At 41.0% G+C, this 13965-nt stretch overlaps 1 protein-coding gene across 1 annotated transcript in view; it reads left to right on the top strand.

Annotated features, from left to right (window-relative positions):
* The window catches only part of GNPAT (glyceronephosphate O-acyltransferase), a 76076-nt gene that overhangs the window by 47016 nt on the left and 15095 nt on the right, over positions 1-13965 (top strand). The window contains exons 10-11 of the mRNA XM_073627883.1: positions 10713-10958; positions 12508-12587. Coding sequence (XP_073483984.1) covers positions 10713-10958; positions 12508-12587 — 326 coding nt within the window. The remainder of the gene's footprint in view (positions 1-10712; positions 10959-12507; positions 12588-13965) is intronic.

The following is a 13965-nucleotide window of genomic DNA, read 5'->3' as shown; positions in this document are numbered from 1 at the left end:
GCCAGACGCTGGTACAAAAAAGTGTCTGTTTGTTTATTTCAATTGGCTTTGCTGAACGCTCATGTGCTATACAGAGCTTCAGGACGGACTGGATCCTTCCTTAAATTCCAGGAAGAGATCGTCAGAGCCCTTCTGTTTCCAGACGGTGCTCTACCTCACCTTCCCCAACCAAATGCAGTAAGCCGGCTGCATGAGAGGCATTTTCTTTATGCCATCCCGAGTACCCCTACCCAACGAGCCCCCCAAAAAAGATGTCGTGTCTGTAGCAAGCGCGGATTTAGGCGTGATACCCGGTCTTATTGTCCCTCCTGTCCTGGCAATCCTGGTCTTTGCATGGGTGAATGCTTTGAACGCTACCATACACTAGTTGAGTATTAGCGTAGGGTTCAGCATTGCACAGACTAGGCACACTAACACAGGGTCTCCCAAGATGCCATTGCATTTTGAGATACCCAAACCTGGAACCAGTTACAAAAGTTAAAAGTTACTAAAAAAAAGTGTAAAAAAAAATAAAAACACAAAAAAAATATAAAATAAAAAACCAAAAATAGTTGTTGTTGTTTTATTGTTCTCTCTCTCTCTATTCTCTCTCTATTGTTCTGCTCTTTTTTACTCTATTCTATTCTGCAATGTTTTATTGTTATTATGTTTTACCATGTTTGCTTTTCAGATTTTTTTATACTTTACTGTTTACTGTGTTTTGTTGGTAACCATTTTATTGTTTTCAGGTACGCCATTCAGTTGCAGCGCGGATTTATTTATCTTGACAGCAACAGCGTTTGCTCCCACGATATATAAAGCCGTGACTCCAGCGCTGTCGGAGGTGATTTCACCACCACAGTTACATACTTCAGCATATATGCCGAAGCGTGGGGGCAGCAGTGGGTGGAGGAGCAATTTGCTCCTGCCTTTTGCGGGAGGATGCCCCCATGCTTCGGCATATATATATTTTAGGCACAGGTTGCGTTAAATGTTTTATTTTTTACTATGTTTTTTTTTTGTATTGCTTAGCAGGTACGCCATTCAGTTGACAGCAACAGCGTTTGCTCCTACGATATATAAAGCCGTGACTCCAGCGCTGTCGGAGGTGATTTCACCACCACAGTTACATACTTCAGCATATATGCCGAAGCGTGGGGGCAGCAGTGGGTGGAGAAGCAATTTGCTCCTGCCTTTTGCGGGAGGATGCCCCCATGCTTCGGCATATATAAATGGTGCATGTATGCCCATCATTAGAAGTGGGTGGATGAAGGGAGGTATTCTAATGGTGGGCATACCCACCGATCAATATCTTTTTCTCGTTCAGCCCACAGGCTGCATGAAAAAAAAGTTTACAATATATGCCCAACAAGGACCAGCAACGTACTGGTATGTTGCTGGACTTTGAGTGGTTATACCAGAATGATGCCTGCAGGTTTAGGTATCATTCTTTTCAGCCAGCGGTCGGCTTTCATGTAAAAGCAATCCTAGCGTCTAATTAGCCTCTAGACTGCTTTTGCAAGCAGTGGGAGGGAATGCCCCCCCCCCACCACCGTTTTCCATGTTTTTCTCTGGCTCTCTTGTCCCAACAGGGAACCTGAAAATGCAGCCGGTGATTCAGCCAGCTGACCATAGAGCTGATCAGAGACCAGAATGGCTCCAAACATCTCTATGGCCTAAGAAACCGGAAGCTACGAGCATTTCATGACTTAGATTTCGCCGAATGTAAACAGCGCCATTGGGAAATTGGGAAAGCATTTTATCACACCAATCTTGGTGTGGTCAGATGCTTTGAGGGCAGAGGAGAGATCTAGGGTCTAATAGAGCCCAATTTTAAAAAAAAAGAGTACCGGTCACTACCTATTGCTATCATAGGGGATATTTACATTCCCTGAGATGTAAATATCCCCTATGATAGCAATAGGTATCAAAGGCGCGCAAAGGCGAACGCAAGCGTCGGTCTGGCGTCAAATGTAAACAGCAATTGCACCATGCATGTGAGGTATCACCGCGAAGGACAAAACGAGGGCAGTAATTTTAGCAGTAGACCTCCTCTGTAAATCTAAAGTGGTAACCTGTAAAGGCTTTTAAAGGCTTTTAAAAATGTATTTATTTTGTTGCCGCTGCATGTTTGTGCGCAATTTTAAAGCATGTCATGTTTGGTATCCATGTACTCGGCCTAAGATCATCTTTTTTATTTCATCAAACATTTGGGCAATACAGTGTGTTTTAGTGCATTAAAATTTAAAAAAGTGTGTTTTTTCCCCAAAAAATGCGTTTGAAAATTCGCTGCGCAAATACTGTGTGAAAAAAAAATATGAAACACCCACCATTTCAATCTGTAGGGCATTTGCTTTAAAAAAATATATAATGTTTGGGGGTTCAAAGTAATTTTCTTGCAAAAAAAAATAATTTTTTCATGTAATCAAAAAGTGTCAGAAAGGGCTTTGTCTTCAAGTGGTTAGAAGAGTGGGTGATGTGTGACATAAGCTTCTAAATGTTGTGCATAAAATGCCAGGACAGTTCAAACCCCCCCCAAATGACCCCATTTTGGAAAGTAGACACCCCAAGCTATTTGCTGAGAGGCATGTCGAGTCCATGGAATATTTTATATTGTGACACAAGTTGCGGGAAAGAGACAAAGTACGGGGATACCACATGTGTGGGACTTTTTGGGAGCCTAGCCGCGCACGGGTCCCCAAAAACCAAGCACCGCCTTCAGGCTTTCTAAGGGCGTAAATTTTTGATTTCACTCTTCACTGCCTAGCACAGTTTTGGAGGCCATGGAATGCCCAGATGGCACAACCCCCCCCCCCCCCAAATGACCCCATTTTGGAAAATAGACACCCCAAGCTATTTGCTGAGAGGTATAGTGAGTATTTTGCAGAGCTCACTTTTTGTCACAAACTTTTGAAAATTGAAAAAAGAAAAAAAAAATAAATTTTTCTTGTCTTTCTTCATTTTCAAAAACAAATGAGAGCTGCAAAATACTCACCATGCCTCTCAGCAAATAGCTTGGGGTGTCTACTTTCCAAAATGGGGTCATTTGGGGGGGTTTTGTGCCATTTTGGCATTTTATGGCCTTCAAAACTGTGATAGGTAGTGAGGAGTGAAATCACAACTTAACGCCCTTAGAAATCCTGAAGCCGGTGCTTGGTTTTCGGGGCCCCGTATGCGGCTAGGCTCCCAAAAAGTCCCACACATCTGGTATCCCCGTACTCAGGAGAAACAGCAGAAAATATTTTGGGGTGTAATTCCACATATGCCCATGGCATGTTTGAGCAATATATCATTTAGTGACAACTTTGTGCAAAAAAAAAAAAAAAAAAATTGTCACTTTCCCGCAACTTGTGTCAAAATATAAAATATTCCATGGACTCGACATGCCTCTCAGCAAATAGCTTGGGGTGTCTACTTTCCAAAATGGGGTCATTTGGGGGGGTTTTGTGCCATCTTGGCATTTTATGGCCTTCAAAACTGTGATAGGTAGTGAGGAGTGAAATCAAAAATTTATGCCCTTAGAAATCCTGAAGGCGGTGATTGGTTTTCGGGGCCCCGTACGCGGCTAGGCTCCCAAAAAGTCCCACACATGTGGTATCCCCGTACTCAGGAGAAGCAGCTGAATGTATTTTGGGGTGCAATTCAACATAGGCCCATGGCCTGTGTGAGCAATATATCATTTAGTGACAACTTTTTGTAATATTTTTTTTTTTTTTTTTTGTCATTATTCAATCACTTGGGACAAAAAAAAATAAATATTCAATGAGCTCAACATGCCTCTCAGCAATTTCCTTGGGGTGTCTACTTTCCAAAATGGGGTCATTTAGGGGGGTTTTGTACTGCCCTGCCATTTTAGCACCTCAAGAAATGACATAGGCAGTCATAAACTAAAAGCTGTGTAAATTCCAGAAAATGTACCCTAGTTTGTAGACGCTATAACTTTTGCGCAAACCAATAAATATACGCAAAATTTTCGGTCTTTTTCCGTTTATAGCGCAAAAAATAAAAACCGCAGAGGTGATCAAATACCATCAAAAGAAAGCTCTATTTGTGGGAAGAAAAGGACGCAAATTTCGTTTGGGTACAGCATTGCATGACCGCGCAATTAGCAGTTAAAGCGACGCAGTGCCAAATTGGAAAAAGACCTCTGGTCCTTAGGCAGCATAATGGTCCGGGGCTCAAGTGGTTAAAGAACAGTGTAAAAATAAAAGGTGAAAAAAAAATTTAAATGCGCCCCGTCCCGCCGAGCTCGCGTGCAGAAGCGAATGCATACGTGAGTAGTGCCCGCATATGAAAACTGTGTTCAAACCACACATGTGAGGTATTGCCGCGATTGGTAGAGCGAGCGCAATAATTCTAGCCCTAGACCTCCTCTGTAACTCAAAACATGCAACCTGTAGAATTTTTTTAAATATTGCCTATGGAGATTTTTAAGGGTAAAAGTTTGTCGCCATTCCATATCAATTTACTCGGCGTAACATTATCTTTCACAATATAAACAAAAATTGAGCTAACTTTACTTTTGTCTTATTTTTTTAATTAAAAAAAGTGTATTTTTTCCCAAAAAAGTGCGCTTGTAAGACCACTGCGCAAATACGGTGTGACAAAGTATTGCAACGACCGCCATTTTATTCTCTAGGGTGTTAGAAAAAATGTATAATGTTTGGGGGTTCTAAGTAATTTTCTAGCCAAAAAAAAACAGTTTTTAACTTGTAAACAACAAATCTCAAAAAGAGGCTTGGTCCTTAATTGGTTAAAAGGGGGTAAATCCTTCCAGCACAGACACAAGAAAGACCATAAAATTTGAACTATGACCCACAATTTAACCACTACCAAGCCAAAATTTTGACCTTTTGCTTTAAAAAAATAAAAATAAAATTGTTTACTTCCACCCTGGATCGGAAGTAACAACATGACGTTGCTCCGGTTTTCCAAGGCCATAGAGACGATCAAAGATGATCTTTTATCGCCTCTGTGACCAGCCGGCCGCACTGTTGGACCATTCCTCAGGCGGTAAGCCCAAGAAACACCGGCGAGCCGCTCAAAACGCTGTCAAAAGAAAGCCAGCCATCGGCTGAAAAGAAAAATACCGGGGTTATGGCTGATATCTTTAGCGTAATCCCAGTAAACTACTTGCAAACCTCAACATATGCACAAATTATGGCTGCTGAAAATAGGGTTTTCACCGTTGTGCAGATAATGGCTGCCAAAAACACCCGTGATTTTAATTAGATTTTACCCAGCTTATGGTGTTTTTAAATTATAGGTGAATCTGCACTTAGTTTTCCCTTAGTTCCCCCTACAAAGTCCTGCAAATATCTGTTGATCCTGCCAAGTGAAGTCCACCTCATGCAGCTCCCTAAATTCAGAGAAATCTTGTCACTCTTATGTAGGTTGGTATTGCTAACAGTGGGATAAGAAGGCACTGCATGGGGCGTTTGTATCGGCATTGTCACAGTTGTTTCACAAGCTTGAAGCATGTCAATCAGCATCTGGCCGCACCTAGTCCTGCCCACTGCCCCCTGGATTGACAGCACTGCTGCTGAACCCCTCCCTCTCTGAGCTGCAGTGTCTGTGAGTGAGAGCTTGTGAGATACAAATATAGCAGAATTTGGCTCACTCAGGAGAAGTACAGGAATTTTTTTTTTTCACTTTGAGGCTAGTCACATAGGAGCTCTTAGATGTGCTCTAAGCTAAGGATAAACCTAGGGCCAAGCCCCTCCTGTGTGTACTAATCAGTAACAAATTGCGTATTCATTATAATGAAGATCATTCACATTGAGTGACATCGCTGCCCCGACTCTCCATCTCGTCCAATCAGAGAATGTTTTGCAGTCATTGAGAAAATGCAAAGCGATCTCTGAATGGCGCATGTGTCAAATGTTTTTGACCTTCTGTATTCACAATGCAGCAGCTCAGCACGGGACCCAGAAGCAAGAGAAACTTTCCAGCTTCTAGAGGGATCCCACAGGTATGGTAAATGCATAGTTCCATTGGTCCAAGGTAAACAATGCCATAGCTGGAATTCTTTAACCACTTGCCGTCCAGCAAAGTAACACTATGTCTCTGGATTGAAAGGGTGATATCTTGGTCATGGCTGCGGCAACAATCGAGATATCTTTTTTTTTTTTTTTTTTTTTTTAGGTCTGGTGATTTCCTTCAATGTAAAAGTAATCCTAGCAGCTAAGAAGCTGTTGGATTACTTTTACTGGTGGCAGGAGGACCGCCACCTTTCCCAGGCTTTCCTATGTGATCCACGAATCTGGTAACGATGCAACTGGCGGCATCTGGTTCTTGAGAGAAATGGATGTCTTCCTGTCACTGTGTGGTGGCAGAAACCGAAAGCGAATATTTCATTGCTCCCGGTTTCAATCTCATGTGAACAAGCCCTTACATGCGTAAACGAGCATCTGATCCAACCGATCTTGGTTTAATCAGATGCTTTGGAGGGCAGAGCAGAAATATGGGGTCTAATAGCCCCAGATCTCTCCATAAAGAGGACCTGTCACCGCCTTTGCTATCACAAAGGATGTTTTTCATCCCTTTTTAATAGCAATAAAAGATTAAAAAATGTAATACAATAAACACTGTAAATGTTTTTTTAAATAAAATAAATCATACTAATGCAAAGGTGAACACATATGTAGGTCAAGCACGCATATGTAAATAGTGTTTGCACCACACATGTGAGGTATCACCACAAACGTTATAGTGAGATAATTCTAGCAGCAGGCTTTCTGTGTAACTCTAAACTGGTAACCTGTAAAGACTTATAAAGCTTTGCCTATAGAGATTTGGCGCTGTTCCACAAGAATGCACAATTTTAAAGCATGACATGTTGGGTATCTATTTACTCGGCGTAATATCATTATATATAAGTATATATAGATCTCTATCTATATCTATATCTATCTCTTTGAGTTGGGGGGGGTCATTGTCATCATTTCAACACTATAAGAAATGCAATAAGAAATGTAAGAATGCAATTGGGGCGACTAAAAAAAGATTATGAGAGACACATGGCAGAGGAGAAAAAAAAAGTGGCAAAAGTTTTTTAGATATATTAACAGAAAAAAAGTGAGTTCAGAGCACATTGGCCATATAAGACGATGAAGGGAAGATGGTTACAGAGGACACAGAGAATGCAACTGTACTAAATGTTTTCTTTGCTTCAGTCTTCACACAGGAAAAGGAGGGGTATAACAACCACAACTGTATTGTTATTAACATGTCACAGGATGTACTCTTGTGGCTAACAGAAGCCGGTGTCCAGAAAAGATTAGAAAAGCTTAACGCCAGGACCGGATGGCTTACACTCCAGAGTCCTCAAAGAACTCAGTCAGGGTATAGCTAGACCATTTTTCCTAATCTTTATGGACAGCATATTGAAAGGAATTGTACCAGCTGATTGGAGAAAAGCCCATGTGGTACCAATATTCAAAAAAGGGCAGAGACATATACCTGGAAACTATAGGCCACTCAGCCTAAAATCAATAGTATTTAGACTATTGGAGGGGATAAGGGACTAATATACAAGAATTTGCTGATGAAAACCATATCATTGGCAGTAATCGGCAAGGGTTTATGAAAGGTCGTTCCTGGCGGACCAATCTATTAACATTCTACGAAGAAGTAAGCTGCCATCTAGATAAGGGAAGTGCACGTGGCGTATCTGGATTTTGCAAAAGCATTTGATACAGTTCCCCATAAACACTTAATCTACAAACTAAGGTCTGTAGGCATGGACCATAGTTTTTTCATGGATAGAAAACTGGTTACAGGGGCGTAACCAAAAAGGTGGTGATATGGTGATAAATAATGTGTACTCAGACTGGTCTGGAGTGGTAAGTGGGGTACCCCAAGGTTTTGTCTTGGGACCAATTTTGTTTAATTTATTCATAAATTATATAGAGGTCGGTATAAATAGCTCAATCAAAGTGTTTGCAGACGACACAAAAATGAGCAGGGCACTAACTTCACATCAGGATATAGAAATTTTAGTGGAAGACCTGAATAAAATAATGGAGTGGGCAACTACATGGCAGATGAGGTTTAAGGTGGATGTTAACCCGATTCATGAAATTTGACCTAGGCACAAATATCTGTAGTGTTTTCTTATCTCTCTCCAAAGCACTGAGTCTGTGTGTTTCGTTTCCCTGTTATCAGCATGATAACTTTTGACAAGTTCTGCAAGACATAAAAGCAGCCTGAAATTTGTGTCAAGGGAGGTTGCTATAAATAGATTGGCAGAGAGCTTGTCTTGTCACTGCACAGCTCTGCAAGTCTCTGCCTATGTGGAGGGGGGTGGCGTGCCTTTCCTCCAATCAGCTGTCTCCCAGTGTAAGCCAAGAATCCGCACCCAGTGCAGAATGAAGAAGTAAAAAATCTACCACGATGTAAGAATTCTAAAGCATGTAGAAAGGGAAAGACAGCAGCTATGCAAGTAAAACTTATGTAGGGAGATTTGTTTAATCCCTGTGTATCATCTGAGGCTGTTCACTTCATTGGGTATAGGAGAGGATTTACATCCACTTTAATGTTGGAAAATGTTAGTCCCAAATGGTTTAATGATAATTACCTGGAGCTGGCCAAGTTGCAAAGTGGTGCTAAATGGGCAAAATATGGTCCAAAAGGCTTTATCTCACAAAGTCATGCCATGCTTCTCCAGTCTTATATGGGGCAGCACCCCCTGAGAGTGATGGAATGGTGGGAACGTGATGTTGGCCAAATGGATAGAGACCAATGGGAGGAGGCCTTTCAGGCAGTGGTTACGTGTTCATTAAATGTATCACAAAGGCTGACTCCACGGTATATTCTTCTGTGGGTGTATTTTACCCCTCGCAGATTATGCTTAATGGGGTTATAAACCTAATCTACGTGTACGAGGTGTAAGCAAGACATGGGAATTTGATTCATCTCTTGTGGCGCTGCCTTAAACTGCATGCCTATTGGGTGGGGGTGGTGAATAGAGTCAATTCAGTGTTCCAGGCGACCCTTCCCCTAGACCCAAGGGCCTGCCTATTGGGTATATTGGAAGAGTACGACTGGGAGGTGCACACCAGAGAGGCTGTACTTAGAGTCTTGTTCCAGACACAAAAGCTGATCATGATACATTGGAAGTCAGAAGATTTCCCTACTGTGAGGGAATGGGTTAACAGTGTAGGTGAGCTGTTGCGATTGGAAAAGCTTATCTATCAACATAGGGTTAATGCACATCAATTCAAGAGGGTATGGGCACCGTGGTTAGATGTTACAGGGCTTTAGCCGGTGAACTTAACCATGGACAGGTTGCTTCAACTCCGTAATGGATAGGCTGTTTCCTCAATGCGGGCTATAATGCTAGTAAACCCGAGCGGTGGTGGTGAGGTCTCCGTGCTGGGCGCATAAAACAAACTACAAATGTTTCTTTGGTTCTCCTTTTTTATATGCATATTGGTTTTGGTAATGTACTAATGTGGTCACTATTTTTCAGGATTTGATCTTAGTGGCGGATGTGTTCCCACTGTAACGTACATTATTATATATTTGCATAAAAATTATTGCGGCGCTGAAAAGTTCAAAAATGAAATTGAAGAGTGGGAGGAATCCAATCACCAAATATATTGTGCAGATGTAGAAAGAGTCACTCGTCACCACGTGGTAATGTAGTCTGCTTACCAGAAGGTGTTAAGGATTAGGCATAGATGATAAATTCTCAATAGCATCCAGCAAATCCAGCCCACTGGAACCCCTCATCAGACCACAACATCCGTGGGATTTCCTTCACATATAAACATCTCCCAATGGTCACTTCAGAATTAGGCATTCAGGCATGTAGTCATCATATATGCGAGAAAAGAAAATGAAGGACTTACAGTTGAAGCTTAAAACAGCATGCATCAATGATGGGAACAAACGGCTGCAGCAATCAGCGTACGGATGTCAGCCTGCCTGACATGTTTCATCATAACAGATGTCTTCAGAGGTTACTACAATAAAAGTTTTTTTATCTATCATTACGGGCTTCACTATGGGTCCTTCATTTTCTTTTGAAAAAAAGAAAAAAAGTGATGCACTTGGGGGCTAAAAATAAAAACGCAAACTACTCACTAGAGGGAGAAACTCTGGGAGACTGGAGGACCTCAATTACGAGGAATGACTACAAGTGCTAAATCTATTATACAAATACTTTAATGGTGATCCCAGCGTAGGAAGGAAACTTTCCAATCTCAGGGAGTGTAAGGAGACACACAATGAGATTGTAGGAGAAGTGGTGTAACCTTTTAAGCTGCGTACGGGGTTTTTCACTGTCAGGGCAATAAGGATGTGGAACTCTCTTCCACAATTGGTGGTGTCAGCGGGGAGTATTGATATTTTTAAAAGACTCTTGGACATGCATCTTAGTAAACGCAGCATACAGGGATATGGGAAATGATTACCGACATTGACACACATGCAACTTCACAGGTTGAACTGGATGGACTATTGTCTTTATTCAACCTCACCTACTACTATAAGTCATTTTCTTGCAAACAAAATTTAGATTTTTACATTTAGGTGAGAAGTGTCAGAATTGGCCCGGTGTTGAAGTGGTTAAGCTGATATTAGTTGACTGTGAGGGAACAGTTAATTGCAATTGTAGCTGATATTCAGTAACCCTATACTAGAGTTAGCAAACTTGTTTGTAACCCATACGTTTTTTTTTTTTTTTCCTCAAATCTGAATCCTCAAATTTGTTTTCTTTTTAACTATAGATAACATGTCTGCTAGTAAAGTGGTGCATTCCAGTCTGGACCTTCATGCAAATATCACAAAGCTTGTCGATGGTGAGGTATACCTGTTTGACAACAACCCAGATGGCGTTCTCACAGAAGAGCTGGTGTTCAGTAGAGCAGTCTCTGTACTCATGTGTGCCTCCTACAGGAATCAGATGGTCAATATATACGCAAGACCTGCTCTGGTGGTTCTAGCGATGAAAATGGCACAGAGTTCCAGGAGCGGTGAGAAAATCTATTGGTTGTGTCTAGGAAGAGTAACAGCAAGAGGTGTAATTGTAGTTAACAACTGGTTTCTTTTTACTTATCTTATGGTTTTGGTAGATACTGGCGTGGTTAACTACTTAAAGCAGAACTTCACCAAAAAGCACTCCAGTGGGGTCAGGGTCAGGTAGCGTGGAGCAGGGCTTGGCAGTCATGCTAGCTCTTTATTTTTCTCAAAATGCAAAGTTGCAAAAATGTTTACACTATTGGTCCCCTGGTCTCATAAAGTGACACTAAACGTTTGCTTTTATTGTCAAGCTTGTATTCCTAACTAAAATTACGCTCCTCCAAATCTCCAAATTACTTTTATTTGCTGCTATGATCTGACTTGCTTTTAGAAGGTGGCTACATTCATTCTTCATGGCCCCACTGTATATAGAAGCATTGTCACCCTCTTTTGCTTTCTCCTAAGATGGATTATGAACTATGGAGTTTGGGATTTATAGTGTACATAGACTAGCGCACATGACTGCAAATAATGCACACTGCTCGTTCCAAACAAATGGGAACGTTTGGGAGCTCATGGTGGATTTTACAAGGAGGTAATAAACCACAGTAAGAAACAATTTCATGAAAAATAGATTACAAGGGCATTACATAGTGGATGTGGATGGATTTTGTTTTAGAGAATAAGGAATCATTTGGTGTCACTTAAGGGCTAGCTTACAGTAGCATTTCTGTCTAAAGACCGATATGCTTTCAGATCGCTCTTTAGAGGTGGTGAGAAGGCACTATATCGCCATCTTACTACCTGCTTTTAACCCCTTGAACCCCATGCCAACCCATCACTACCATGTTGCCCCCCATTCAGTTGAACCAGTAATCGTTTTTGCTGCACTGCAATATAAGGATAAATGTTGCTGCACCGTGATGTGGGGATAACTATTGCTGCACTGGGATGCAAAGCATCATGGCCACAGCAGATGTACTCTACAGCCTTTAATGCTTAAGGGGAGTGGCTGTGGGGTGGTAAAAACTCGGCATAGCTGTATGTTTTTACCAACCCAAACACAAGCCTAATGAGGCTATATTGATGTAAATCTGATTTTAGTTTTCACAAAAATTTCAGTTTACGGGCTATTATTTCTGGCCAATTTGCCAGTATAATGAATACAGTTAATAAATTGATCAGTTTCTCTCTTCCTTTTTGGGGATTGCCCTGTACGGTACTTTTCCAATATAAACGTGGTGATTCATACAATACCAGATGTGATTTATAAAATACCAGTCTGTCCTAGCATGTAAAGTGTAACAAAATGCATGGAAACTACCGCTGGACACTATGCTAGCCATGATCATAAGGGAGGCCTGCATGACTGTGATTGCACTTTCTGGTTCCTTATGTCATTAAGGGTGCATCAGAGGTTACAGAAAATAACATTAGTATAGAATGTATAAAATGTATACATATGTTGTGAATAGGATAGCCATTGTATTGCATGTGTTTTTATTTAAATTGCTGATTTTTTTTTTTTTTTTTACACTTATTGACTATTGTTTTTCTTTGCAGAGGATGTTTACGGAATGTTTGACTTTCTAAGAAATCTTTTTTCCAAAGAGTTCATCTTCTTTCCTGGTTTTGAAAAGAAAGTAAGAAAAATATATTTAGCATTACAGTATGTAAGATTCTACAAAAGAGATGTGGGCACAGCAACATCGACTTAGCGCTCATTTATGCCGGAACGCGGTTCAGGAAACCTGCGTCCTGTGTGCATTTCACGCACCACATTCAGGTCGCACTGGATGTGCAATCTACTGCTGGTGTCAGTATATTTCTAACAATACTCCAAACCCAGATCGCAAGTGCAGTGCATTTTCCTGCACCAGATCACGTGGTACTGCAGTACCATCTGATTTCGTGCTGTGCATTTTGTAAAAGTAATACATGCACTACTTTTGTGTTTCAGTGCGATTTTAGCCCATTCAAATAAATGGGCTGAAATTGCACTGAAGCACAGACCGCGTTCCTTTGTGATTCAGGTGTGTATTGGCTCTTAGGGCTAAAACATATATAAAATAGGAACTATGGACAAAATAAAAAAACACATATATGATACAGTCATTAGCATGTTAATAGCATATTCCCCAGAGTATTCAAGACCACATTCCTTTGTGACTCAGTTGTGTATTGGCTCTTGGGGTTCAAACATACAGTGGGTATAAAAAGTCTACACACCCCTGTTAAAATGTCAGGTTTCTGTGATGTAAAAAAAAGGAGACAACGATAAATCATTTCAGAACTTTTTCCACCTTTTAATGTGACCTGTAAAACTCAGTTGAAAAACAAATTGAAATCTTTTAGGTGGAGGGAAGTAAAAATAAAAAAAATAAAATAATATGGTTGCATAAGTGTGCACACCCTTAAACTAATACTTTTGTTGAAGCACCTTTTGATTTTATTACAGCACTCAGTCTTTTTGGGCATGGCACATCTTGACTTGCAAATATTTGCCCACTCTTCTTTGCAAAAACACTCCAAATCCGTCAAATTGTGAGGGCATCTCCTGTGCACAGCCCTCTTCAGATCACCCAACAGATTTTCAATGGGATTCAGGTCTGGGCTCTGGCTGGGCCATTCCAAAACTTTAAACTTCTTCTGGTGAAGCTATTCCTTTTGTTGATTTGGATGTATGCTTTGGGTCGTTGTCATGTTGAAAGATGAAGTTCCTCTTCATGTTCAGCTTTCTAGCAGAAGCCTGAAGGTTTTGTGCCAATATTGACTGGTATTTTAAACTGTTCATAATTCCCTCTACCTTAATAAGGCCCCTGTTCCAGCTGAAGAAAAACAGCCCCAAAGCATGATGCTGCCACCACCATGCTTCATGGTGGGTTATGGTGATCTTTTGGTGACGTGCAGTGTTGTTTTTGCGCCAAACATATCTTTTAAAATTATGGCCAAAAAGTTCAACCTTGGTTTCATCAGACTATAACACATTTTCCCACATACTTTTGGGAGACTTCAGATGAG

This window comes from Aquarana catesbeiana, linkage group LG04, assembly GCF_042186555.1.
Source record: "Aquarana catesbeiana isolate 2022-GZ linkage group LG04, ASM4218655v1, whole genome shotgun sequence".
Classification (NCBI taxonomy): Eukaryota; Metazoa; Chordata; class Amphibia; order Anura; family Ranidae; genus Aquarana; species Aquarana catesbeiana.
The sequence above is the reverse complement of the archived record's forward strand: the minus strand, read 5'-3'. Positions and strand labels throughout refer to the sequence as shown.